The 26,560-nt window shown below is 52.4% G+C and overlaps 13 protein-coding genes across 13 annotated transcripts; 10 read left to right on the forward strand and 3 right to left on the reverse strand.

Moving 5' to 3' along the window:
• Positions 1 to 73: 73 nt before the first annotated feature.
• On the forward strand, positions 74 to 253 carry A1O5_06031 (uncharacterized protein; the record flags this gene model as incomplete). Its single annotated transcript, XM_007746627.1, has 1 exon — positions 74 to 253. One exon carries the CDS (start codon positions 74 to 76, stop codon positions 251 to 253), a length of 180 nt encoding a protein of 59 aa, XP_007744817.1.
• A 1,503-nt stretch (positions 254 to 1,756) lies between these two features.
• A1O5_06032 (uncharacterized protein) lies at positions 1,757 to 4,267 on the forward strand (the record flags this gene model as incomplete). Its single annotated transcript, XM_007746628.1, has 4 exons — positions 1,757 to 1,792; positions 1,929 to 2,294; positions 2,347 to 2,573; positions 2,620 to 4,267. 4 exons carry the CDS (start codon positions 1,757 to 1,759, stop codon positions 4,265 to 4,267), a joined length of 2,277 nt encoding a protein of 758 aa, XP_007744818.1.
• Positions 4,268 to 4,650: 383 nt separating this feature from the next.
• A1O5_06033 (ubiquitin thiolesterase) lies at positions 4,651 to 6,405 on the forward strand (the record flags this gene model as incomplete). Its single annotated transcript, XM_007746629.1, has 1 exon — positions 4,651 to 6,405. One exon carries the CDS (start codon positions 4,651 to 4,653, stop codon positions 6,403 to 6,405), a length of 1,755 nt encoding a protein of 584 aa, XP_007744819.1.
• Positions 6,406 to 6,696: 291 nt separating this feature from the next.
• On the forward strand, positions 6,697 to 8,103 carry A1O5_06034 (uncharacterized protein; the record flags this gene model as incomplete). Its single annotated transcript, XM_007746630.1, has 1 exon — positions 6,697 to 8,103. One exon carries the CDS (start codon positions 6,697 to 6,699, stop codon positions 8,101 to 8,103), a length of 1,407 nt encoding a protein of 468 aa, XP_007744820.1.
• A 328-nt stretch (positions 8,104 to 8,431) lies between these two features.
• On the forward strand, positions 8,432 to 9,209 carry A1O5_06035 (60S ribosomal protein L36; the record flags this gene model as incomplete). Its single annotated transcript, XM_007746631.1, has 3 exons — positions 8,432 to 8,488; positions 8,730 to 8,912; positions 9,126 to 9,209. 3 exons carry the CDS (start codon positions 8,432 to 8,434, stop codon positions 9,207 to 9,209), a joined length of 324 nt encoding a protein of 107 aa, XP_007744821.1.
• Positions 9,210 to 10,007: 798 nt separating this feature from the next.
• Positions 10,008 to 11,603, reverse strand: A1O5_06036 (uncharacterized protein; the record flags this gene model as incomplete). The annotated part of the gene is made up of 1 exon (XM_007746632.1): positions 10,008 to 11,603. The coding sequence occupies one exon, from the start codon at positions 11,601 to 11,603 to the stop codon at positions 10,008 to 10,010; it is 1,596 nt and encodes a 531-aa protein (XP_007744822.1).
• A 1,199-nt stretch (positions 11,604 to 12,802) lies between these two features.
• On the forward strand, positions 12,803 to 14,119 carry A1O5_06037 (uncharacterized protein; the record flags this gene model as incomplete). The annotated part of the gene is made up of 1 exon (XM_007746633.1): positions 12,803 to 14,119. The coding sequence occupies one exon, from the start codon at positions 12,803 to 12,805 to the stop codon at positions 14,117 to 14,119; it is 1,317 nt and encodes a 438-aa protein (XP_007744823.1).
• A 192-nt stretch (positions 14,120 to 14,311) lies between these two features.
• On the reverse strand, positions 14,312 to 15,070 carry A1O5_06038 (uncharacterized protein; the record flags this gene model as incomplete). Its single annotated transcript, XM_007746634.1, has 1 exon — positions 14,312 to 15,070. The coding sequence occupies one exon, from the start codon at positions 15,068 to 15,070 to the stop codon at positions 14,312 to 14,314; it is 759 nt and encodes a 252-aa protein (XP_007744824.1).
• An 843-nt stretch (positions 15,071 to 15,913) lies between these two features.
• On the forward strand, positions 15,914 to 16,483 carry A1O5_06039 (uncharacterized protein; the record flags this gene model as incomplete). Its single annotated transcript, XM_007746635.1, has 1 exon — positions 15,914 to 16,483. One exon carries the CDS (start codon positions 15,914 to 15,916, stop codon positions 16,481 to 16,483), a length of 570 nt encoding a protein of 189 aa, XP_007744825.1.
• Positions 16,484 to 17,395: 912 nt separating this feature from the next.
• On the forward strand, positions 17,396 to 18,375 carry A1O5_06040 (uncharacterized protein; the record flags this gene model as incomplete). Its single annotated transcript, XM_007746636.1, has 2 exons — positions 17,396 to 17,845; positions 18,031 to 18,375. The coding sequence occupies 2 exons, from the start codon at positions 17,396 to 17,398 to the stop codon at positions 18,373 to 18,375; spliced, it is 795 nt and encodes a 264-aa protein (XP_007744826.1).
• Positions 18,376 to 21,107: 2,732 nt separating this feature from the next.
• Positions 21,108 to 22,811, reverse strand: A1O5_06041 (uncharacterized protein; the record flags this gene model as incomplete). Its single annotated transcript, XM_007746637.1, has 4 exons — positions 21,108 to 21,224; positions 21,286 to 22,254; positions 22,329 to 22,525; positions 22,589 to 22,811. The coding sequence occupies 4 exons, from the start codon at positions 22,809 to 22,811 to the stop codon at positions 21,108 to 21,110; spliced, it is 1,506 nt and encodes a 501-aa protein (XP_007744827.1).
• A 1,270-nt stretch (positions 22,812 to 24,081) lies between these two features.
• A1O5_06042 (uncharacterized protein) lies at positions 24,082 to 25,160 on the forward strand (the record flags this gene model as incomplete). The annotated part of the gene is made up of 2 exons (XM_007746638.1): positions 24,082 to 24,364; positions 24,415 to 25,160. The coding sequence occupies 2 exons, from the start codon at positions 24,082 to 24,084 to the stop codon at positions 25,158 to 25,160; spliced, it is 1,029 nt and encodes a 342-aa protein (XP_007744828.1).
• Positions 25,161 to 25,812: 652 nt separating this feature from the next.
• Positions 25,813 to 26,310, forward strand: A1O5_06043 (uncharacterized protein; the record flags this gene model as incomplete). Its single annotated transcript, XM_007746639.1, has 1 exon — positions 25,813 to 26,310. The coding sequence occupies one exon, from the start codon at positions 25,813 to 25,815 to the stop codon at positions 26,308 to 26,310; it is 498 nt and encodes a 165-aa protein (XP_007744829.1).
• Positions 26,311 to 26,560: the final 250 nt, after the last annotated feature.

Raw genomic sequence — 26,560 nt, forward strand, 5'->3', positions numbered from 1 at the left:
TTTTCTTCTTCTCTCCAAAGTGAGGTCCGGGCATGTCTTCAACATCCACAACATAGAGTGGTGTTTTACCGCCATGGCTTCGGGTTTCCTGATCAAGATCACTGGTCGCCACAAGTGGCTTGCCATCTTTATCGGTCTTCCTTTACAAATTCTGTCTACCGGTCTAATGATATACCTATCCAGACTGCACTCCAAAACCGCCTCCATCGTCGCAGTCCAGATATTTTTCTCATTGGGCGACGGCATTATCTAAATGGCTGCGATCATCGCAGTAATGGCGTCCATCGAGCGTCACGACCATCTAGCAAGTGTGCTAGATCTCTACAATATGTTCGGCACAAGCTGTCAGGCTATCGGATCAACCAAATCTGCCTCAATCTGGACAAGCACATTTCCCAAGTACCTGGCTAAGAACCTTCCCATCAAGTGTACAGTCCAGAGCCATGACCATATACAGCAGCATCTACGCCCAGCTGTCGTATAAGCCCGGTAGTCCTGAGAGAACCGCGATCGCCCTCGGTTACAACCAAGCAATGCAGAAATTTTTCGTAACCGGGACGGCGATGACATCGATCGGAATTATTTCCACCATCATCCGAAGAGATGGCAAAGTCGACGTTAAGAAGCGAGCCGCCGTATATCCAATTTGAGACTGGAGGCTTCTTATGCTACTAGTCGCTTTTACCCAAAGTGCCCCAGCGCACGGGGCTTCTTGATAAGCGAGACGTGCGAGGAATAAGAGCTATCTTGCGAGAGGACTAGTACGGAGTGGATTGATACACTAAAGCCAAGCTGACCAAGACTCAAAATATATAGATACATACTGTAACAAGGCAAGGTGGCTGTGCTGTGCTGGGCTGGTAGAGCGGTGGCAGGGAGGAAAAGTTGTCTAGTCACATGTCAAACCTAAATGGGCTGGCAGAGAAGGGGGTGCGGAAGAGTTTACAGTGCTGGCAGTGTGCCATTCATTACAGTTTGAGCAGAGTATCATGAATTCTATGGCTTTTTGGCGCCGTCTACCTAATTCCTAAGTGTTTTATCAGTCCTGTCCTGTTCCTCGATGCTGCCGCTGTGCTAGGTGTTCGTAGCCCTAGCCGCCGCCCCTCTGGGTGGTGTTGGTGGTGTTTTGTCAGTATCAACCAGAAACGCGTTCTCGATTCCCGACCTGCTGGACAGGCCTCTGTGCGTTGTTGCACGTGCACGCCGAACCCTGAAGTGCTCTGTTACAATACAAATGAATTTGCAGCTCCTGCTCAGGAACATAATGCACCGTCTAGCCCAGTATTCAGACACCCACCCACAAGGCTGAAAATCGCCAAGGCACCAGAGTACATATGGGCCAAATATGGGTTGGTATGGGCTCCTTGGGTTCCCAAATCTGAACTTAACATAAGCATGTACTAGTCTGATTGGGTTAGCGTGTATTAAGATAGAGCGGCATCAGTCTCGCCCTAAGGTAGACAAGAGGTGAGCGGCACATGCAAACATTTAGTGGTGCATCCCTCCATCTTCTCCCTTTGCTTTATCCATATCAGCTGCAGCGAATGTCTACGCAGAGTCGACTGCTTGACGCGAAGTTGCTGCCATTTTTGCTGCCCTTTTTTGCGATCCTCCCGCCTCCTTTCTTCGATTGGTTTCGCAACATAGCCCGGGGGCATATGATGTTTGAACGCGCGCCATAGGATCCCAACCACGCGATGCATTTGATCATCAGCTCTAGTTGATTTACGCACGATCTATCCAGCCAATCCCAAAGATGGGTCGACAGTCTCACATTGCCCGCCTAGCTCTGGTAAGGAATATCGTCTCGTCATAAGCTCTGGGCTGTCGAAGAACTCCATTTCGGACGAGGTCGCAGCACTCGGAGCACAATTCGTCCCGGACTAACCAATGTGCAATTGACATAACTGGCTGACTGTTTTTCTTAGGGAAGATCACCTTTCGGTCCTCCGGTGGAAGATGAGAATGGAGAATTCATCCTGGGACCAAATGTGCAACATAATACAGACCAGAACTATGTTCAGCAATTTGACGATCGGGGTCATCCGAGGAATCCCGCCTCCGAGACATCGAGGAGGCGACTTCTTCGAGCCCAAAACGAAGCTCTGTCCACGGTCGGTGTCGTCGTTCGCAAAGCACAAAAGCAACGATCTTCATGGCAAACCATGAATGACATGCAGAGATACCGACTTCTCCTGGACGAACATGCCACAGGAGCATACTGCGAGATCGTCGAGACTATCCTTCAGAACATGGCTACTCACTGGATACTCAACTTTCGCCGACGCCTTCTTGTAAGCGGAGGAAAGTTGCGTTCACCACTCGGCCGACTGCTGACATGTACAGACCTTCAAGTCCTACTTGGGGCTGACCGTACCTCAGATGCTATTCTCTGAATGGAACGCCATGGGCCCCAGTGCTTTTCTCTTTGCTGGTTTCGTCCCTGCCACGATTGCGAGGATCAGCCAACTGCTTAGAGTCGCAATACTAGAAGATGAGAGAGTATCCAAGTCAACGCCCCCGTCTAGACTTTTCAATCTATCGGATATTGGCAGGAGACTTCGCAGGTCAAGGTGAGCAATCCTATTTTGTTGACGATACCTCACTAACTCGAAGCAGCCTACAAGTCCTCTGGTTTGTCTTTGAATACCCATTCCATATCTATTCCGTCTTACAATCATTATACCTTATTCCTTTCAACCCATCGCCCTCCCTGTCTGCGTTAATACCATTCAGCAACCATTCTCCCATTCAGATGTCGACGCACGTGCCAGACTGGTCTTGGAGGTCCTTCACCTCATTAGGAGTGAAGACCATTTCCAGCCCCTTTGCCTTGGCTCTAATCCGAGACATAATTGGCAACTATATCTTTAAAAAGGTCTATGTTGTGGTTCGCCAACTTGTGGTCAAACCCGACCGGCCGGATCGCATATCGCTACAAAGTGCTAGAAATCTGAACACTGAAACAGCATCCCTCGAATTGGAAGAGGCCATTTTTGGCGAGTCCACCAAAGCAGGTCAGCGGACCATGAGAGAAACCATCCAAGCAATAATTCCAGTCTCGTTATGGTTTTGGGTCAGGATCATCCAGACGCAAAGAGTCCCCTTAGCAGTCGAGCTAAGCCCAAATATCGAGAGAGAGTTGCTCGGGCGGAGTGCCATGCACTACCGAACATTATATCGAGAGAATCGCGAGCTTGATCTCAGACGAGCCACGAGGACCCTTCGAGTCATGGCTATTCGTTCCGCCTTTCACGACTTCAATTTGGATCCGGATCACTCGATGATTGACATCTTCGAACTAGCGGACGATGTAAGCTTTTTGGCGTCGAGCCCAGCATCTACCTCGACACCAGAACCATACTTCCCCGACGTAGTGACAGCCCCCGCCAATGCGAGCGAGTTTCAAGGCGATGCCGAGTTTGTGCTTTTTTCAGGAGTGGGCCAGTCAGGGAATAGTCAAGTCGCAGACAATGCGAACGCTGAAGATCCTGGATGGGGCGACACGCACGAAGAGACTGACGACATTGTCGGTCCCCTACCTTTTTCCGGCAGTCCGACGATAGGGGAACAGAGCTTGCAACCTGCAGTGCCGCTGGAAACCCTTCTTGAGTCGGATATTATCGAGTTAGGCGAGGAACGAACAGCCAGCCCGGTTCCAGCTACATCGGAGCCAGTGTCTCCTATCATTCCAATTCCATCGCCGGCCTCTCCGTCACATCGAACTCCATCCCCAATGTCTCCTATCCCGGGCATAGCTCGCGCGGCGAGTTTACCGCATACAACACCAAGGCCTGTGCGCCGTCCGACAGTCATAGAACAAGACGCACCGGCAATGAGAGATGAAATGCTGCGCCGTCGTCAACAGCACTCGAGAGATCCACACAGTGCAGACGAGAGTCTTTATCGCGTTACTATTCTTTCAAATCACCCAGCTGAAGCATTTGCGCATTATATGACCTCGATCATCGAGTCGGTTGTCCTACTTCCGCTTGACATCCTGTTCTTGAGGTCGGTAGCTCGGAGCTTTCTCTCTCGCCATTCTGGAGATCAACAAATGAACAGGGCTGCCTCGCTGCTCGGCGATGTGTGGCCTCTCGGTTCGGGGCTGGGAGTGCGAGACCTTTCGATGTCGCAAAGACTGCAATTCTGGGGCAATTTCTTCCTTACGATTGGCATGCAAGGGTTGGTGAACTTTGTGATATGGGGAGTCGGCACTCGGGTAACTTTAAGACTAGGAGAGAGATTCGGCTGGGGGAACATATGAGGTTTCACAGAATTTGAGCTGGTGCGAAGGTGATAAGTGGTTTGTTTCAATACGATTCAAATGATACCCGGCAACTTGGCCAAAGCAATAAGTCAATTCTAATTCTTCTGGCAATTAAAAGCAACCGATCCCTCAGACCCTGTTCATTCCTTTGGCGGTTACCATACAATTTTAGGCCGCGTTGCTATAGCTGTCACCTCTAGTCCATCGCTTTATTCCTTCCTTGACAAGGCGCGCTGCAATAATACAGCGATGCAAATCTGTGAGGCTGAGACATGACCAATCAGATTTCGCAAGGCTGTCTCCGCGCCAAATTATTGCGCAGTTGCAATTTTCCGATCAACTGGACGTTTGGAGCGTCAACATTCTACAGAGTATTTTCAATGTCAAAGCGAAAGTCGGAAGTACCTTTGGAGGGTCTCTTCGCCGAGGCATCCCCGGCGAGCAAGAAAGTCCGCATCGAAGAGGTACCAGAGGAAACCCGCACCGCGAATGGCGGCCTGGATGCTTTGCAAAGCCGCGACGCCCAGCCTATAAATGGCACGCATGTCTCCGAACGAATGACAAAGGAACAAGAAGATGGGGAGGAGATGGAATCAGATGTTGAGGACGATCGGTTAACAGCTGCACCACTGCGACAAAATGCTCCCACAGAAGGTTACGACGACCTCTACCTTGACACCATCAATCGATCCTTGCTCGATTTCGATTTCGAGAAGCTCTGCTCCGTTACCCTTTCCAACATCAATGTCTACGCTTGTCTGGTCTGTGGCAAATACTTCCAAGGGCGAGGCCCAAAATCCCATGCATATCTCCATGCTCTCGAAGTCGATCATCATGTCTTTATCAACATGGAGACGAAGAGAGTCTACGTCCTACCCGAGGGCTACGAGGTGCACAACAAGAGCCTAGACGATATCAAGTACGTGGTGGATCCTAAATACACGGAAGAGGAGGTCAAAATGCTAGACAAGGATCCGAAGGAGTCAACAGACCTTGCCCACAAAAGATACAGACCAGGGTTTATGGGCATGAACAACATTAAAGCCAACGACTATCTCAATGTCGTTGTGCAAGCACTGGCGCATGTTTCGCCGTTGAGAGATTTCTTCCTTCTGCAAGAGTTTCCTCACACAGCGTCGCAGTTACCAGTGCGCTTCAGCACGCTGGTTCGCAAACTGTGGAACCCCAGGGCCTTTCGATCTCACGTCTCGCCCCATGAGCTGTTGCAGGAAGTTGCCTTGCGTTCGTCCAAGAGGTTTACTTTGACACAACAGTCCGATCCGGTAGACTTGATTACCTGGCTGCTCAACAACCTACACAGCACCTTGGGCGGTTCACGCAAGGCGCTCTCATCCCCCATATACAAATGTTTCCAAGGGAAATTGCGAGTCGAATCGCAAGAAATCACGGCAAAATCTGATGTTATGGGTGATCGGCTCAGGTTCGAGGAGTCATCCAACATCAAGACCGACATGCATCCGTTCCTCATTTTGACGCTGGATCTACCTCCAGTGCCTCTCTTTCGTGACGCGGTCGAGTCCAAGAACATCATCCCGCAAGTTCCACTCATCACACTATTGCAGAAGTATAACGGGTTGAATGCCATGGAGAGAGCTGCTCATCGACTGCGGCATCGGCTGCTACACCCGCTTCCGCCCTATCTTTTATTTCACATCAAACGCTTCAGTCAGAACAAATTCGTTTCCGAGAGAAATCCAACCATCGTAACATTTCCTTCTCCCCGAGGGCTGAACATGTCACCCTATGTCGAACCGAACCCGACTGTCCACCCTCCTGGTGAGCCGATTCTTTACGACATGGTTGCAAACATCATTTTAGACACGACCTCAATTGCTAGTGCTGGTGGCGAAGACACCAATGCCGCCGATGCCGCGAACAAAGCCGTTGGCGCCGAGGGCCAGAAAGTAGCTTGGAAAGTCCAACTTCGAGACAAGGCTGTTGCGTATGCTCAGCGAACCGATCTGCCGGAATGGCTGGAGATTCAGGATCTCTGGATTGAACGAGCAGAATCCGAGACACTTTTCACACGGGAGGGCTACCTTATGGTGTGGGAGCGAAGGAGAGAAAAGAAGAAGACCAAACAGACCAACGGTGTGAGAACCACCCCGGGCTGAACCCCGAGAGCCTTAGCTTGAGATCGATGTTAGCTGCGAGTTTGATCATATCCAAAAGAGAATGGGATCAAACCCCGGGTCTGTATTTGTAGTTTGCTGTAGAATTTACTATTTCCTGCAGCAATGGGATCCGCAGTTTGTTGACCTGTTGTGGAGCTTTCAGAACGGCGATCCGATCCAACTCTTCTTATCTTTCCGTCTTCGCACTGCCGACTCCAAGATTTCAACAATACAATATCACCAATGTACTCTGGTCCTGCATAACTGAAGCTATCGGCGTGATTGGAAGTCATGAAGCTAGCCCGAAGCTTCGCAATAGCCCTGCTCTCGGTCCATGCCTCCGTCTCCCATGCTTTCGTCGCCGCGGTCGGCAGTGAAAACCGAGCACAACAAGAGCAGCAGCAGCAACAAAACGCAATAATAGAGCAGCCGCCCTCGGCTCTAAGAGCGCACGCCCTTGACCATGGAAAGCTCTCTGAAGTGATAGCTGCGTCGCCATTACTATCACTACATCGCGCCATCTGTGAAATCGAGTCGATAACCGACAATGAAGCCGCGGTGGCCGACTTGCTCGTCTCGATCCTCGAAGCGCACAACTTCACGGTGCTCAAGCAGAGTGTGCCGCCGCCGTCGGATTCGACCAAAGAGAGATTCAACATCTACGCGTACCCAGATATCTCGAAGTATTATGGAGGCTCCGCGGCGCCTGGTGCGGAACGGGACCATCCAAAAGTGCTCCTAACTTCGCACATTGACACGGTCCCGCCCCATATCCCGTACTCGTTGTCTCTTCCCAAGAAGGGCAATGACCTGGGGGTGTCTACGTCGTCTTCTTTGTCACGCAAGGACATACTCATCTCTGGGCGCGGCACGGTCGACGACAAAGCCTGCGTGGCCGTCCAAGTCCAAGCTGCGCTGGACCTGCTCTCAGACCCCGCCGCTGCCACCAGCATCTCCCCCTCTGACATCGCTTTGTTGTTTGTGGTGGGCGAGGAAAAGAGGGGCGACGGTATGCGCCACTTCTCCTCGTCGCAGCTCTACAACCATACTCGCGACAATTACAAAGCCATCCTCTTCGGCGAGCCTACAGAGGGCAAATTGGCGACTGGTCACAAGGGGATCGAGATGCTCACTCTCCGCGCACATGGCAAGGCGGCGCACAGCGGTTATCCCTGGTTGGGGAGGAGTGCGAATAGCATGATCCTGCCCGCGCTTGTGGTTCTGGATAAATTGGGAGATACACCCGAGGAGGACGGCGGACTGCCCAGAAGCAACAAGTACGGGAAATCTACGGTGAATGTGGGGTTTATGCAGGGAGGTGTGGCGGGCAATGTCGTCCCCGAATATGCCATGGCCGACGTGACGTTCAGGCTTGCAGGCGGGACTGTGCCAGACGTGCGCAGAATTGTCACGAACGCAGTACGAAAGGTAGATCCGGAAGGGCTGTTGGAGTTGGAGTTCTCCCAGGGGTACGGGCCTGTGCCGCTGGACGCAGATGTAGAGGGATTCGAGAAGATCACCGTGAACTATGGGACGGATGTGCCCAATCTCGATGTCGAGGACGGGGTCAAGAAGTACCTATATGGGCCAGGGAGTATTCTTGTCGCGCATGGTAAGGATGAGGGACTCTCGGTGGGGGACATGGAGGAGGCGTTGGAAGGGTACAAGAAGTTGGTGATGCATGCGTTGAAATTGTAACCCTTCTGTGGGAGTCTTGGAATTGGGCCCTTCAATATAGCCTTTTGAGAATTGGCATCCTCCATAGAGATGTGCTAGATCTACTTGATCTACCCAGTACACAATGACGAAGACTCGATGCAAAAACTCCACAGAGCCTCTGATAAGCCCAAAATGCCAAGACTATGCCGCGCCATTCCAAATCGGGAGCCCACAATTCGGCAAAGTTTCCGCCCTTTTCGGTGCGAAAAGTCGCAACAACTGCGCCAGGAAATCCAGATCCAATTTACAACATCACGAAACCTCATTCAGTCTCGCTTTCGCCAACTCATCAGACAAGTCAGTCAAGATGGCGAAAGAACGCACTGAGAAGTCCGGCATCATCGTCGGCTTGAACAAGGGCCATGTGAGTTTATCCCCTACCCTGCCCGGACATCTAGCAGCCAGCCTGGGTTCTTGTCCCCATTCTCCAACCAGAGAAATACGGCACAGGAATTTTTCGTAGCAGACGAGGGAGGACGAGGGAGGAAAAGATTGGAACCTTGCTTCCTCGCACCCTCAGCTGTGATTCAATTCATTCCACCTCTTTCAACCATTCGCGAAGCAAAGACAGAAAACTAACATGGCGATTTTCGCGGCTTTTCCAGAAAGTCACACCCATTGACACCAAGCCACGGATCTCCCGGCGCAAGGGCGCGCTCAGCAAACGCACCGCCTTCGTCCGCGAAATCGTCAAGGAAGTCGCCGGCCTGGCACCCTACGAGCGCCGCGTCATTGAATTGTTGAGGAATAGCAAGGATAAGCGTGCGAGGAAGTTGGCCAAGAAGCGGGTACGTTTTCTACACGCACAAACACATATGCCCGCTATGCCACACGTACTCTCTCTCCATCTTTCTTTCCCACGTTAGAATCCTGTTCTATCGCTACGATTCTATTGGTTGGAGTGTCCGACGAGAACTCGTGTTTGATGCACGGTGGAATACAAACGAGATGGTTATTATTGAACATATGACTGACATATTGCGTTGCGTCATTGGAAACAGCTCGGTACATTCGGACGTGCGAAGAGAAAGGTCGACGAACTGCAGCGCGTCATTGCCGAGGCCAGAAGAACCGGCGGCCATTAAAAACCGATCAAGATTTCTTCCTTGCTGCCATTGGGGCACACACACATGCTCTTGACGAACGGAGATGACGAGAGTTGGCAAGGGATTGACTGAGGAGTGAGCGGGATAGATGGGGGCTGTCGAGAACGGGCTCTCGAACCGGGTAGAGGAAGTGAGACTGTAGGGGGGGCCTTCTTTTGCGCAATGACCCAAGCGTGGAGTAGGAGAAAAAAGGGACAGGCGCAACGCAAAGCAAAGAATCTTACGGCGCTGTTGAATCGTGGCAAAATCTGCCTTCGGAACCTGCCAGTTAGCAAGCGAGGTCAAGGTGCAGCCCTCGCAATGACGGTGTACTCGCAAGTGGAGGGGCACCTGAAGCTTTGAAACAGGGGAGAGGGAGAGAGAGAGACAAAAATATCCCCCGAAATCGGCAGAAAATTGCTCGCTTGTCACGACATCGTCAACGGTCAGGACAAAGTTGAGAGAAACCATGAAATAAATGAACTTGAAGCAAGACAACGCTGCGCCCTTTGCTCTTCGTCGTCATGGATGACAGGAGTCCGCTTGCTTGCTTGGTTGTTTGCCTGCCTACCTGCTTAGCTGGTAGGTTGCCGCTGGTAAAAGAGCGACTTCAGACGGGGTGCTCCCGATCCGCCTCCCCGATGCCATCTCACATCTCACACATTCTCGTCTCATAAGAATCTTTCCTTCCATTCCCTCACTCTTTCTCCTCCTGACAGCTAACGCAACAGCAGCAGAAGAAGTAGTGGCCGTAGCGGAAGCTGCCACCACCGCTAGTTCAGGCGGGAAGGACTTTAGTTAGCGAATGTTGACCTCGACCTCGTCGTCGTCCTCAAGGCCGACGTCCTCGACCGTGCTCTCCCTGTCGAGCCTGTCGCCGTCGAAGATCAACCACGCCGTCTTACCCTCGTCCACCTTCCGCATCGCCGCGTAGCCGCGCATGATCTTGTCCATCGTCGTGTGCGGCCGCACCCGGAGCTGCATGGGCTCGAGGTGCCTGCTGACAAGCCTTATCACGATCGCGCCTTGGTCTCTCTGGTTCGTTGCCGCTGTCGTCTCTGAGGCGGATCTCGTGGCGGCTCTAGTGGGGGGTGTGGTGTCCTCTTCCTGGACTTCCTCATCAGCCTCCTCCTTGCCTTGGTCTTCCTGTCCGCTGTCTGTAGAAGAGGTAGTTGCTTGCTGTTGTTGTTGTCGTTGTCGGCGACGCTCTTGCTCGCGCAGTTTCTGCTCGTAGATCTCCGGCGTCGTGGCTTCGAGCATGATGTTCCCTCCGCTCGGATCCTGCGCGTTGCTAGAGCTGTATCCATCATCACCATCATCACCATCCTCATCGTCGATACTCAGGCTCAAACTCCGTGGCCGGTGCTGCTGGCGGTGATGGTCCTTCTTCAATCCACGGATAATCCCCCGCATTGTCGTCGAGTCAAAGAGTCTCGTCCCCTTCCAGGTGAAGAAGACTTGTCTCGCGACGGATTCCTCGAGGTCGAATTTCCGGCACCAGAATTCCTTCACTTGCTTCAGGGACTGCGACGCTTTTCGCTTCACGATGAGAGATTTGGCACCGGGAATTTCGGACTGGATCAGAATCTTGACTTCTGGGTCGTCCTCTTGTTCGGAGATGGGTGTGTGTCTCGCTGACGCGCCGGAGTCTTGGATAGATCTGGAGGAGGTCGGCCGACTGTCATGCTGCGAATGTGCTACAGAAGGCGATCTCGGATCGGCGTTTTCAAGGATTGTTGAAGACCCTCGGGCAGACGGTGTGCTAGGTCTCTTCTCCGTTTGACCGCTGCCCTGTCGTTGCAGTCGAGCCTTTTGGCGTGCCTTTTGTTTCAGAGCACGCAGGTATTCATCCTCCTCTTCTGACTCTTTTCCATCCAATACCTCAGCTCCTTTTGGCGTTTTGGGACTGGCTTTCACGGATTTTTTAGGAGTGAGCATGATCAGCCCGTCATCGTCGTCGTCGAGACTTACGACGGTGCTCTTCGCAGCTGCCTTTCGTCGCGGAGATCGATATGTTTTCGGGGATGTATCCAGTCCGTCACTCAAGAACTTCTCTTTCGTGGGCGTGCTGCGCGTCACCGGTCTTTCTCGAGTCTTGCCCTTGTTCTGCTTCTTCGCCTCCACCTCGCTTTCTGAACCGCGCTGATTGTCATGCTCTTCTGCTGGCCTTCTTCGCCTTTTCGTCTCGGGTCCCTCGCTCTTTTGCTTCTCATGGCGCGCTTTCGCCTTTGCGGCCTTCCTCTCCCGGTCTGCTTTCTCCGCTCGGATGATGTCCTCATAATTTACATTACGTCCGAAGATGGATCCGCTGTCTGCGGTGAAGGCCGAATTCGAAGCAGCAGGCGCAGCCCATGCCGATTTGGTGAATAGAGATCGTTCCACACCGCTGACCATGATTATGGGGAGGAGGCTGTCATGCTCATCGTCCAGAGGTTCTTTGAGCGCTGTGCCGCGGAATGAACGGGAAAAACAATGCTCGCGTCGCGCTCCGTTACGGGGCAGCCTTGGGCAGCCTTGCCCGTGAATAACGCCCCTCACACCCCTTGCTAGGCTTTACCATATCTGGTAAAGGCGAGCCTTGCTCTGTACAATCAGGACGCAACATGAGAGCCGGAGAGCTACATTGCAAACGAAAGGCATCCTTCAAGGGATCTCTCAGCGAATGGATTCAGACTCAGTCCTGCATAGGGACCTCGGCCGAGCGTCTTCATTTAGTTTTCGAAGCGGCTCTCTCCATGAATGATTGATCGAAGAGCCATTCTCTGCCAATCTCTCATCAATGTACTGACGAACGAACCTAGCATCAACGGACGTCAGAGACTGCAGCGTCGTCAGTGCCGAGTTCTACGCGTGCTCTGTTTTTCAAACATGGTTTCAGGGAGCTGATATATTGCTCTCAACGTACTCCAGACTAGCAGGTTCCCGACGGCTACCTACTTCCCAGCTTAAGCATCCTCTTGTCCGAGGGTCATCGCCTTCCACACTTGTCAGAATCTGACATACGTCTTCACCGCCAAAAATCGTAGCTATCCCTGCAGCGGTTATCGGCCCTGTAGTAGGAAGACTGAGTACGAACAGGAAAGTTGCAGCGCGAAGCGGCTGACAGATCAACGCCAAATTTTGCGGCCATTTCCCACAGGCAGGGCCGAATTGCCTAAGGATACAGTCGCTGTCATCTTTCCTCGGAAGCATCGTTAGGTGTGAGGCGGGAACAGCTTTTCCAGCCCCTAGTCGATGTTGGTCGCGTTCCATAAGATTCAACCTCAGCCTCGCGAGGCTGAGCAGGGTACATATGGGGAAATGACGAATGCGGGGGTGTTGGATAAATACCATTTCCACTTCCTGGGGAAATCATCACTGTCTGATCATGTTAGTCGAAACCCAATCATAAGCACCTTTCCCCAAGCCCCTTCTGCCCGCTGCATCTCCTCCATCAGTCGCTCATCTTTCCCTGAGTAGGATGTGACTCTCCACCGGGAATCCCCCGTGGAGTGCCTAGAGGCGTAAAGCGCTCTAATTCCAATCGCCGCGTATATAAACTTTTCCCCTACTTTGACCACAGTTCACAGCTTCCCCAACAGGCATCGAACACCATGGCAGGGCCTCAGCCCAATGGTACGCCCACGGCCTCAGGCCACAAGCCCAAACACATCATCATTGTAGGCGGCTCTCTTGGCGGCCTCTTCACCGGCGTCGCCCTCAAGCAGCATGGCTATGACACGACAATCCTTGAACGCACCCCGACTAACCTGCTTGAGAACCAAGGCGCTGGTATTGTCGCGGGCGGCGATACCCTCGCTTTCTTTGAGCGTTACGACCGCTGCAAGCGGCCCGTCGCCGTGACGTCTCAGAAGCGAATGTACCTCGACGAGTCGGGCAAGGTCGTCCACGAGGAGATCATGAAGCAGACGATGACGAGTTGGGATCTGTGCTATTACATGCTCCGCGCCAATTATGACCACCAGCAGAGTGGATACTGCAAGGTGCCTGGGCCCCAGCCTGGCGATGGAAAGATTGATTATAGATATGGCTGTACAGTGACTGGTTTCCGGGAGGAAGGGGATAGTATAAAGGTGTTTTACGACAAGATCGATGGCGGAAAGGACTCGATTGTGGGTGACATGCTCGTCGGTGCGGATGGGCCAAGCTCAACTGTCCGGAAAATCCTATGTCCAGAAGTCGAGAGGAAATATGCAGGCTACTGTGTGATAAGAGGCACGGTACCTGAGAACGAAGCGTCTGAAGAGGCCAGAAAAGTGTTTGTGGAGAGATTCACTTTCTTCCATGCTCCGGGAATCCAGAACCTGACGTACACCATCCCGGGGATCGACGGGGCCATGGAGCCAGGGAAACGGTTGCTGAATTTTGTCTGGTATACAAATTTTCCTGAAGGCGAACAGGAGCTTGAAGAATTGATGACTGATAAAGAGGGCAAGAGAAGGCGGCTGACCATCCCACCGGGAATGATGCGACCGGAAGCTTGGGAAATGGTCAAACAACGCGGTCGCGATCGCCTCCCACCACAGATGTCCGAGATGGTCGAGAAGACCAAGAAGCCTTTTGTGCAGTGCATCACTGACGTGATCTCCCCGACCAATAGCTTCTACGGTGGCAAGGTTGTGCTCATTGGGGATGCATTGGCCGGGTTCAGGCCGCACACCGTCGCCAGCACAAGTCAAGCCGCCTTTGACGTCCTCATGCTCGTCCAGTTTCTTGAAACCGGCGATCACGCGGAGTTCGTGCGGAGGACCATGGAATATGCGCGCTTAATCCAGAAAAGAGGCATGAACATTGGGAATAGAAGCCAATTCGAGAAGCTGCCTTGGAGGGAATACGTCAAGGATCGAAATATGATGTCGATAAAGAGGGAAGACCTAGACTTTCCAGAGTGGACGCAAGTTAGAGTATAGTCTAGCTTGGAGGCAGATGCGAACTTCAAGAGCAAATACTAACAACTAAACGCGTAAATTTGGTATTTGTTACAGCCCCGACAGCCACTAGTAAGACATGAGGCATGATCGGAGGTGCAACTGGTCAGTAGTGATACAGGCCGACTAGGTAGTCTCGTCATGATACAACCTCCCAGCCCTCCAGCCAGTATTTCAGCCTCGGGCCCGTAGTCCAGGACGTCGAGGTTGTCTCGGTTCGGTCATTGGCGGCGGAGACTGCGCGATTACCATGTCTACCGATGCTGGGGTTTGCCTCACTTTGGATTTCTTCGCGGTCGTCTTCTTCACGGCTTGCTTGTTCTTAGGCAGCGTCTGGGGCCTTGGTGCTCTGCCGGGCACATTGCCACCAGCCAGCATCTCAACAATCGCTTCGATCCGCTTTGCCCGGGTTTGAGGCGAAGCAGTTTGGACACGCCAGAGCACAGTGTACCGCTCTGACTTGCTCAGGCCCTCAAAGAACGCAGACGCCGTGGGCGCAGCACCGAGGGCAACGGTAAGATCGTCCGACAAGGTTATGGTCGCTGGTCCGTCGTATGCACGGGCCCAACGACCATCGGCTTTGGCAGCATCGACTGCGGCAACGCCGGCCGGGCGCATTCTGCCTTCCTCCACCAATCTCGCCACCGTATTCACATTCTTCTGGGACCAAATACTCTTCGACCGTCGAGGGGTGTATCGGACCAACCACCAGTTCTCATCGACACCGTTTGCTCGGCCGTCGATCCAACCAAAGCATAGGGCGACTTCGACTGCTTCCGCAGACGAGATGGAACCCACGCCTGCCGACTTCTTTGCAAGCTTGATATAGCAGCCTGGCGCAGTCGCGTGTTCACGGTCGAGGAAAGCCTCCCACTCTTTTGCGGATGGAAAGGTGTGAATAGGCAGGTCTGTAGGTAGGGGCTTAGATGACATGCTGGAAACCAATGGCGACGAACGGGCTGTACGTGTAGGCCTCTCGTCGGAGACTATCAGCACAGCTTAAGTTAAGACGGCCAAGGACAACAACGGTGCACGCCAGACCGTGATGCCGTACGAAGGATAGTTGTGAGGTTTTGCGAGTATGCACCGAGCTCCAGGACGCGTTTCTAGGGATTTCAACTCATCCCAAGAGGCGAGAAAAGCGCAGTTCACGCAATCCGACGCGTTGATTCCTGACCGCGGCCGAGCACGACATTAACTCCCTGAACTGGTTCATTGATGAAGTTGGACGCGAAGGAAGCACGCCCGGTGCCAAGAGGAGTCAAAGCTGTCGCAGCCTGCGTAGGTCACATCGTTTCCGCCTTAGGGCGGCATTGCCCAATATTGCCCTAATATGCTCCCCTAAGCTCCCCCAACTCGCGCGAGCCGGGTACCTGTAACTTAGCCCGGGGCCTCCTTCCGGGAGTTTCAAATGCTTCAGAGAGCCCAGTTCCAGACCTGCCGAACCCGTCTCCTCGGTAACTGTTGCCGCGACTCACAAGGCTGGTTTTCTGTTGTACAAACCTTCGAATCGATAGATATTGTACTATCTGCCGACCGCGTTTGCAAATGTACAACATCTCCCTTTTCTGTGAGGCTCGCCTTTACTCAATTTTGTACTTTTCCAATCTTAACAGACATTGCCCAATTAGATAGGGTATCGAAACGGCCTGAGCCCAATCATCAATCATCGAAGCCATCGTCACAAAATCGTCGGAATTTCGATGACGCCAGCGGGACAGTGTACCTTCTGTGGCTTTCAGCCAGGTAGCCACCGCCCTTGGTAATGTTGGTATAATGTCCTCTTCCTCGGCAAGCCAAGTCGCCTCGGCGACGATCCTCCAGGACAATGAGACATCGCCTAGTGGAGCAGATGTGCAGAACCTTCTCCGTGCTAACAATGCTTGTCAGCTGGTTCTTAAGAAGCTGCAATACATCGAGCTATTGCAGACCCAAGTAAAGCAACTGGAGGCAAACCAGCGACACGTGTCGCCGTCCAGGTTCCAGATCTCAAATCGCATAATGCAGAAGGTTTATTATGACCACAAAGGTCAAATTGGCTTCGAGTGGCAGCGTTCTTCCCCATGCTTCGACGAGCCAGAATGGATTAAGGGTCAGGGCGACCAGCGTCAACTCCGGTCTAGCTTACTAGTTACTAAACTTGAACTATACTTGGAGAAAAACAAGGACATAGCGTTCATTGTGTACCGGGATTTCCACCCAGCACCACCAGATATGGCTGATTCCGGCACTGCCCATCGTCGCGCCAAAAGCTCTGGCGCTGGGCGGCCGAAGCCCCTCAGCGAGACCATTCAACCTGTAGCTCAGGTGTTGACTGAAGCAATCGAGGCTTTGCCGAGTTCGTGAGACGAATACTCCAGCTTACTCCGAAATTATCAAATCTCGCCATAGTTGCAAGCTCCCTACTTCACTGTGTATAACAGCCGAAAAGGTTTGCACAATGTTCAAGATGGGTTGTCTTCTGAGGCCCAAAAACAGTTCTCCCTCTTGCTTCAATACATCACAGATCAGTACAGGGAAAACTATGCAGCAACGGAGTCACTTTTCTCGGAGAACAAGATATCATCAGATAATGTGCCATATCTATTCAAGCCAGGTGATGTACTGGTGGAGCACAAACGAGGGCAGTACGCCGCGTTTGTCGCTAGTAGTTGGCCAATTAAGGGATTGAGCAAACATGTGTCCCGCCTGAAGAGCGACGCCCAAGGCGGTGACCAACTACCGCCCTCCGGCTCACACGAGGCTTCCAAAAGGGTTGCAAATGACACGATCAAGGTCCAAAGCTGGTACGTGACTGGTTGGTATTGAGCATTCGATGGGCATTTTCAACGCCAGAATTGCACACGTCACTTGGAGACTGAAGTCGGTGAAGAAACCAAGCATGACACAGTCGCCAACGAACACGCCATTACAGAACAGAAATCGTGGATAGACACGAGTCAAGTGAAGGAGCAGAACACTAGGGACCTGAGCATCTTTCCTTTGGCATATGCCGAACCAGATCTTGTTGACAGACTGCAGAAGAGAGGCAGAACGTTCTGGAAATGCCGTAACCGCCGCCTAGTTTCGTACATAGAGAGAGGATGGACAATAGTCAGAACATGGTAAGTTATCTTCCCGCCATTCGTGCCTAGACCTGATACTTGTGACTATACAGGCTGAAGAGCGGTACATGATCGATCTGAAAACCTACTGCAGCCTATACCCAAAAAAAACATTTATTCCTAGCCATTGTTGGATGAGCTTGGACACGACGCGATGGCCAAGGATGAGCCGCTGGACGAGAAGTTCAGTTACCTGCTTCAACAGGAAATCAAGGGCTACAACCTACGGCTGAAGAAATGGTTCGACCTGGAAGTTTACCGAATCTCCGAAGTCGACTGGAACGTGGAGGCGTTTGAAAACCTGCTCATCGAACGAAAAGCCCGAAATCTCATCCTAGCACTGGTCAGCAATCAGATAGGGGCGGAGAGATCAACGGGTCTCATTGCTGGCAAGGGAAATGGCCTCATCTTGCTGTTGCATGGTGGACCAGGCACAGGCAAAACCCTGACTGCTGAGAGTGTTGCCGAAATAGCCCAGAAGCCGCTGTATCGTGTGACCTGTGGAGATGTGGGTACAAAAGCAGAAGACGATGAGAAGTATCTTGAATCGGTCCTCCATCTTGGCAAGATATGGGGCTGTGTCGTCCTGCTTGGCGAAGCTGATGTTTTTTTTTTTTTTTTTTTTTTGGAATAGCAGAGCTTGGAGGATCTGGAGAGAAACGCGCTCGTTTCTGTCTTCCTACGAGTACTCGAGTACTACGAAGGTATCCTCGTGCTCACGAGGAACGGTGTAGGAACGTTTGACGAAGCATTCAAGTCGAGAATTCAGCTCGCTCTGCATTACCCCAGTCTAGGCCAATACCAACCATTAACGGGTGTGGGAGAACTTCATCAGGCGTCTCGAGTCCTTTGGTGACGACAAGATTGATACGGCCGATCTTCGCCCACCACTTTGAGGATTTGAGCAAGGAGAAGATGAATGGTCGACAGATCCGAAATGCCATCACCACCGCCAGGCAATATGCCGAATGGCAATCTGGACAATCGAAAGATGGCACGACAAAGAAAATGACGTATGAGCACCTGAAGGACGTGATCGAGGTTGCCGGCCGCTTTGACAAGTACCTTGACAAGCCTTATGGCGGGTTTTCAGTAGATCGGCTTGCAGAGGATGACGGATTGAGGCTTGCTTGACTAGACTTGTCTTTCATGGGCGAGAACAGTGGTGCGGAGCTGCTCGTTTTCGGCTTGCAGCAAACCGTCCGATATTACGTACCGGCCCATGGTTCAACCTTTCGCCTCTGCTGGCGCTTCAGAAGGATTCGCTGCAGCGGGCTGCATGTCGGCTTGTGCTGGGGCACTCGACGCCTATCAGCCTCGCAGCATAACAGATTTTCCTGGGGCGAGCTGTGGTGTCATATTGGATCCTCTCCGATTCCTACAGTAGAATAGCTGTGCCCCAGCACCAGATATATCCAACCAAGACCTAGTCAGATCAATCTCTCATTCTTGGTGAGACCCCTTCAAACTCTCGGGCGCGTCAACCCTTTTGCCTTGTCAACCTCCTTTCCTTTCTCGCTTACCTCCCTTCACTAGTCTCTTTCTATATTGATTTATATCCTAGCGTTGAATACGGAGCGTGATTTAAGGTTAGCATTACTCGCCGTCGTATTCGAGGACCATTCGAGACAAAGCCACGCCCTGAGCTTTTGACCTTCACTTCAGTCGCCTTCCTAGAACTACATTTTGCTATCCTCTTTCAAGATTGCTCCTGGCTTTTGCACGGTTTGGCCATGCATCCCGCTTATCCAATATAAATTGGCAGCCGGCCATTCCAATACTCCGGGGGGACCCTCATTCCCGGGATCATCGTATGGCAGTGATGCCAACAGAAAGCCCGCACCATCAGATGGGCCCACAATTCCAGGAAAGCAGCACGCTCCGTCGTCGCAGCAATACCCAAGTGCCACCCTCTCTCTAATCGCTTTTCTCGCAGGCGGTAGAAATCCTCCGCAAGGATTGCATTCCGCAGGTGCAAAATAACGAGGTCAGCGTAGAGGTCATATTCATCGTCAATGCTGTCCTTCGCATAGTCTCTTACTATCGAGGTCTTCCGCTCGTTGATGTTATTCTTCAGTGTGGTTCCACCGAGCGTGCCCTTGTTCCACGAATTCGATCGGCTGATTATTCTTCCGCATAGCTTCGTGATAGGCACTGGCTGTTTGTTTTCACAAGGCGTACAATGTGCGCTAGATGAGGACCAGAGTTCAAGTCTAACATTTGGTTAGTATAAAGCTGAAAGCCAACGACATTGTTATTAACTACATCTTAGCCGGCCGGTTTTGGTCTAGTGTGACGGCCAAGAAATCCCACCCGAATGCCGAGTCGTCCGTTTGCATGTCGCAGCCAAAAGCAGCAATCTGAATTTCATGAAGCTGAAGAATGGCGCGGAGTCTATTTCTTGCCTGTCGGATCTCGGCCTCGTGTTCCATAAGCCCTTCTTGTAAAATGGCCTCTTCGATGAGTTCGAGTCTGATCGCGCGACATTCCTGGGTCGACAGATATCCAGCTGAGAGGTAGGCTGGGCCGATCACTTGGGGGCCACTTTGGGCTGGCGCTCCTTATAGCTCAGTGTGCTGCTCAGGGAGTGTTCGGCGAGGCTCAGCCAATGGTTCAGTTAAGGCTCAGGTTAAAGCGGCCTTCGCTCGCCCTCTAGGATGAAACCGTTATATGACAACGAGGCTTTTCGTTCGCGAGCAATATGGGTACCTAGGTCGGCACAAACGACACACCAACTCGGTGTATGATACGTTGTGATTTCCTACGAATAGAACTATGCTATAAGAAAATCGGGCGGGGTAGAGACATATACCCTTTCAAAGACTGAATCGAGCTTTGACTCTTTCTTATAGTCAGATCTCAAGCTCTACAGATTTCCTTCCCCATCGAGATGTATTTATATATATATATACGTCTTTCTTTCCCATTCTCGACTCAGCAGCACAGCTACATAACCAGCAAGCTAGGCGTCTAGACGTGTCTTTCATCAGCAAGTCCAAGAAGCAGCCTCGGCCTGTTCCAGTCCAACAACAATCTTTCGTCCCCTTTCAAGCCATCAGCAACCATTTATGGATTCGGCGCGGGCCGCACAGGCCGCTTTCGGCGATCACGCTCAACTCAACGAGGACCTCTTGGGGATTTGAGCAGCCTAATGAGGACCTTTTCGGGTCTGGGCACGACAACCTGGATGGGAGCGCGGGACTGGGCCCTGAGGAGGCGGAGGAGCCGTGCCAGGAAAGGGGGGCCGGGGGATTGAAGAGCGAGGGCAGCATCGACAATGGCACGGCCAGGAACTTCCAGAACACGACCAAGAGCAATATGAAGGAGGAGAATACCGTCCAGAAGACAACCACCACCAACAGGTCGGCAATCGCATAATAGGACGGTCGCCCGAGGATGATATCCCCCACCAGGGTAGACACAGACAGTGAGCACCCTCTTTTCTCTGCCTCTTGAGTTTTCTTCTCAGGTAGATGGTGAACAGCCAAGTCATGTGTATGCAATGAGAACTCTGCGGTTTCCGGTTTGTTACCATTGAATATCTTTCCGCAGCTGTGTTGGGCGTCCTTTGGTGTCCTTGGTTCGACGAGTGTGCGAGCGGTAGTGAGTGAGTCAAGGGACGATGAAAGGGAGATGTACTAAGTATGTACGTACTGAAATTGAGCTAGTGAGCGAGCGAATGGTCAAACTGGCCGCTCGGCGACGTCGAAATCTGAACCCCCCCCCGGATTAGGGGCGTGGCCGCGTCCAGATCACGCTTGACCGTACCACGACGTTCGTGCCATGCTTGCCCATGCGTTAAAAAAAAAAAAAAAAAGGAGAGCTTCAACGCATGTCGACAGACGCTGTACCTTCGCTTTGTTCAACTAGACCTGTCGGGGCCAGGCAATCATCATCATGCCCTCCTGCACCCAGATACCATGGGCAATCGATGTGGCGCCCTTGATGGGATCCAGGAGCGCCCAGTCGAAGTTTCTCAGCAGCTAGATAGGAACCGTCAAAATCAGAGCAAAAATCGTATACAGTTGTGCGTGTCAAACCCACCTCGACAAATGCTTTGTGCAATTCCATCATGGCAATATTCTTGCCCAGGCACGCGAACCTTCCACTCCCAAACATCAACTCGGCCGTCCTCAAGTATTTTGCCCTCACTTCGGGATCGGGATGTAGCCATCTATCAGGCCGATACAAATCTGCGTCTGCTCCGAAGATGTCCGTTCTCCGTCCAACGCCTTCGCAGCAGAATGCCACTTGAGTTCCCGGAGGATAGAAGACTCCGTTGATTGTCTCTCCCTCGGGCGGAGCGAGCTTGGTCTGGAGGCCAAACAGCGGTGGAAAGAGTCTGATGCCCTCCCAGATGCACGCCGACAGATACTCGAGCTCAGCCGCCTCACTGTATTTGACGATGGGATAGGAGATCTTGCCGTCGGCAACGGCTTTGTCAATTTCAGCGACGAGCTTTCGATACGCCACAGGATTGCCGACCAACATCATCATCGTGATCCGCAGGGCCGATGATGTCGAGTCAGAGCCTGCAATGATCTGCAGATGAGACTCGGCCTCAGCTTGTGTCTGGCTGAGACCCTTTGCAATAAAGTGTCCAAGCATATCCCTTTTGACCTTTGCATCTGGCCGATAGCGTTCAGCGACTGCCTTTTGAGCAATGCCGATAATGCGGCCCTGACCAAATTCGTCTGTGCCTTTTGGGGCCAAGAGTTTCTGCATGGGCCTGCTTTGGATGAATTTGCGCAGAGTGTCATGATTGACAATGAGTTCGATGACTTTGAAGAACTGATTTGCAATCTTATTGAAGTTGTAAAGGTCTTCGTTAGCGGTGATGAAGCCAAAGGCATCCCCAAAAGCGATTTGGGAGAGCACGTCTAGAGTGAAAAAGGATGCCAACAGTGACATGTCGAGAGGTTTGCCGTTGTACTCTCGCTTGATCAGAGCCAACAATCTCTGCAGATTCTCGTCGATGTCGGACTCCAGAGTGTCGACTTCTTTCCCAGAATACTTCACCAGTCAGCCAAAAGAGGGTTTCGATTTCGAAGAATCCAGGGCCATGCACGCAGCTCGGTTGAACTTACTGCCCCTATCATTTTTGATCTCATCTCCGCATGGCGTCGCTCGTCGCGCTCGGAGAAGATGTTGTTCACTCTGGGATCTAGCTTCATGCCGTCGTACCACGAACTCCGCGTCCATTTGGACCTAGGAGCGCTCATGTGCCGTAAAAGCTCAGGATCATCCGTGACCAGCAAGCTGGGTCCGATTCGCGCTGGTGACCCTGCATTTAACTCGTTAGTCTGGCCCTCCCCATTAAATCTCAGCCGATCGGGGTGATTCTTACCATATTTTCTAAGTGCCTCCTTCTGAGCAGTTGGCATCCGCGCATTGATGGCCTGTGAAGCAAGCCACAAGCTGGTGAACGCAGCCAGAGGAGGACCTTTGAAATGACTAAGCCGTTGGTAGCTGCGGTATGCCCCCACGAGATAGCTGATCGCACAAGCTACGATGACAAGAGGGATAAGTGTTAGAGCCACAGAGCTATGCACTGCTGCCGAGCTCGACATGGCTTCTGTTCCCGCGGGCAGCAAACCCGGGTTGCAAGATGAATCGTGGGGGGAGCACTGGTGGAGTTAGTTTGTCAACTGTAAAAAGGAAACCGAGCACAGAACTGGTTATAGATCAGTCAACGGTGAAGACGGAAGTCGGTGCAGAGTTCGTGCAACATCGAAATCGATGCACAAGGTGGGATGGAGACCAAGCTGGTGTTGCAAGGGTGACCCTGGGAGCCAGCAATAGCCAGTCAATTCTGCGAACGGATGGCATTGACATTGCAGTGCCGATACAGAAGTGCAGAAGTCAGTAGGACACAAGGATGCCCAAGGCGGCGGGCTAGCACAGCTCTTGCAGCACTCGACTTTGTTTCCAAGCGACGATGAACCTGGTGATTGGTGCTGGTCTGCCACGTTGTCGTGAGGATCTTGGTGGACTGTCGGGTCATAGTTGGGGACCCAGTTAGTCCATCAGGTCGGCAGCAGCTAAGTCAACAGTTGGAGACGGTTTTGCCAGGCGAGCCATGAGCACACAAGTAGAGAGCGCCGCTTCGAGGCGTGCAGATGCGAGATAGGCGTAACAGCTCTGCCACCCAGGAGGGCCGTCGATGTGGGAGAGGAAGTGGATGTACTGGGTACTTGGTAGGTACGGATTACCGGGTATGCCCGCCGTGGCTCTCCGGGCGCTACTTATGTACCTACTTGTAGACACTGAGTGAACCCTCAAGGGCCTTTTTAACTGGGTAGCTTCGGCCCCATCCACGCCTACCTAGTTTCCGCTTTAGGCACCACGAGTGTCTAAGTACCTACTTGCTAGGTAGCGAGGTACCCAGTAGGTAGCTAACAACCATGTCCCCAAGTAACACCCAACTACGAGCTATATTCCAGTCGGTCCAACAACGGGCGGAAGGACTTAACCGCCCAACCCCCACTGCCCACTGCCCAATGCCCTGCCATTGCTTCAAAGACGGGTGCGCAGCTGGGCGAAACTCATCCGCCGCGAGGCCCATGGCATAGCACGGCACGGGCAACTTGGCAAAAAGATCCCGTCGTGGAGTGATGGCACGTCCACAATCCTAGGGCTTATCCACAATAATGTGAAAGCGCGAAAGAAGGAAAGTTGATACTGCAGAAATGTCATCATCATCATCTTTTGCAAGTGACGCCCGGTCGTCAATAGAGACCCGTGCCGAAGGGCTGGCTTCATTGTTGTCCATTTCGCCTATTGACCATGTTTCCGGGGACCTGTATGGGTTGCTTGAATAGTACCGAGAACTAATCCACCATGTCAGATTCCAACGAGGATCCTGGAAGCGGACAGGCACTCCCTGGGTCGAGAGCAGCAGGAACAGCAGCTATTACTGTGCCTACCGCCCTCCCCCTAGAATCGGTCGAGCAATCGTTAAGTGACTCCGACTCGGGGTACGAAGAAGGCACCTTGTCAACGGCCTCGGTGACTTCTAGCATCTACGCATTCGAGCAAGAGAATGGCAGGACGTACCACTCATACAAGGCTGACAAGAAATATGTCATACCCAACGACGAGGCTGAAAGAGAGCGAATGGATAGTAAGTCCTCGAGAGAGACTAGGGGGTTCGTTCTTACTGACCTGGGCCAGTCCACTATCACAGTCTCCGCTACGCCATGAGAGATCAACTCTTCTGTGCCCCAATAGAGCATCCGATCTCTGTCTTTGATGTGGGCACAGGCACTGGTATCTGGGCCATGGACGTGGCAGATGCATATCCAGGAGCGCGGGTGCTGGGCATCGACTTGTCTCCCATCCAGCCAACCTGGGTAGCTCCAAACCTTGAATTCCAGGTATTCGATCTGGAGGAGCCGTGGGACATGCCTGAGCGGTTTGACCTGGTGCATAGCCGCGAGATGAACGGTTTCTCGATCAAGAGCTGGCCCAAATTCTTCGAGCAGGCCTTTGCGTCCCTGCGGCCCGGTGGGTGGGTCGAGTGCCAGGAATTTGACCTGAATATTAGTTCCGACGACAACACCATCCCCGAAAACAGTGCCGTGATAAAATGGCAAAATCTTTGGGAGCAAGGTGTCCAACAAGGCGGCATGACAGGTCGATGTTACCCAGCCAAGATGGCAGAACAGATGCGCGGAGTAGGCTTCATCAACATCAGGATCCTTCCCTTCAAGATGCCAATTGGACCCTGGGCCAAAGATCCCATGCTGCGCCAGTCAGGACTATGCACGCTTGTGGGTCTGTTGGACGGTGTGTTTGGACTGAGTGTCAGAGTGTACACTCAGCTTCTTGGTTGGTCTGTCGAGGAATTGGAGGCGCTGCTTGTGCAAGTGCGGCAAGAATGGAAGAGCAAGAGGATTCACAGCTATTTTCCAATGTGAGCAACACTCTTCTCGCTGGAGCCACAGTTGCTAACCAGGCCTGTTGCAGATATGTTGTCTATGGCCAAAAGCCGCCCTGATGGGAAGAACAGATGCGGCCACATTACCATGTATTATTCTCGACGCACACCCAGGCATTGGGGGGAGATAGCCACTAGGGCAGATGGCGAACTCTGCAGGGAACCCATCATTGCAGCCATGTTTTTGCTGGCAGGGAGAAATTTCCGGGTCTTTTCATTGCCTCAATGCCACCAGCCGTAAATTCGGAGGTACGTGGGAATTTCCGTATAGATGAATAGAGAGTTGGAAGATTCATTAAAAACGTACCTCGTACTCGGTACTGGGTAGATGGAAGATGGCAGCGTCTTTGTGCCAAGCAAGTAATTCGTCTTTCCCGCACTGGTGGCGGCCCCTGTCTGGCGGCCTGCAAGGCTGCCACGCAGCTCCAGGTGACCTTCCAAGCCTCCAATATTATCACTCCATTGACCTTGGGCGTTTGGACACGCCGAGACACCTACACAATCTTCCTCCTCTAAATAACCTCTTTAGACAGCCCTGCCTGCCCGGCCACCACCTCACCTCACCTCACCTTTTTCTCTAATTCTCTCTCCTCCCGCCCTCGTTCGAACACGCTTTGATCCCCCGCGGAAAAATGGAAAACCACAACTCCGCCTCCCCCGCCGGCGGCGCACCCTCGAGCTCCTCGGACCCCAAAGACCCAGCCTCGTTCCTGTCCTCGATAATTGGCGTGCCCGTGACCGTCAAGCTCAACTCGGGCGTCGTCTACAAGGGCGAATTGCAGAGCGTGGACGGGTATATGAACATCGCGCTGGAAAAGTGCAGCGAGTACGTGGACGGGAAGCTGCGGCGCAGGTACGGCGATGCGTTTGTCAGGGGGAATAATGGTAAGGTTTTTTCTTCTTCTTCTTCTTCTTCCACACCTTTCCCCCGCGACCGTGCAGAAGGACCGAGGAAGAGGAAGGGTGATGGTGACAAGGGCAGCTATGGTGGCTATGAAGGAGGATGGGAAATTGCGAGTCAAAGGCAAAGAGGGAGAAGAAAGGAAGGATTGGACGTGGAGACGTGGTTGAAGAGAACTATACTGACATGGCTATGTGACGATGCAGTGCTCTATATTTCGAGCGAGTGAGGGAGGACTCACGACTGGTTGGTTGACTAAAGCGGGAGATCAGGAGACAAGGGAACAATCATACACTCTCCCATTTATGCGGCGGAGTTTACCAGCACGCGCCACCAAAAAGGGGTGCCTGAGATGATCACTGCATCGGAGGGAATCGAGCCCTCATACATTCCTTGGGCCAAAACTATGGCGTATCAATGCTGTCACATCCATCAAAGTCTGAGGACAGCAATACCAAGGGTGGAGAGACGGCTGCAGG

This window comes from Cladophialophora psammophila, assembly GCF_000585535.1.
Source record: "Cladophialophora psammophila CBS 110553 chromosome Unknown aczJe-supercont1.8, whole genome shotgun sequence".
Taxonomy (NCBI): domain Eukaryota; kingdom Fungi; phylum Ascomycota; class Eurotiomycetes; order Chaetothyriales; family Herpotrichiellaceae; genus Cladophialophora; species Cladophialophora psammophila.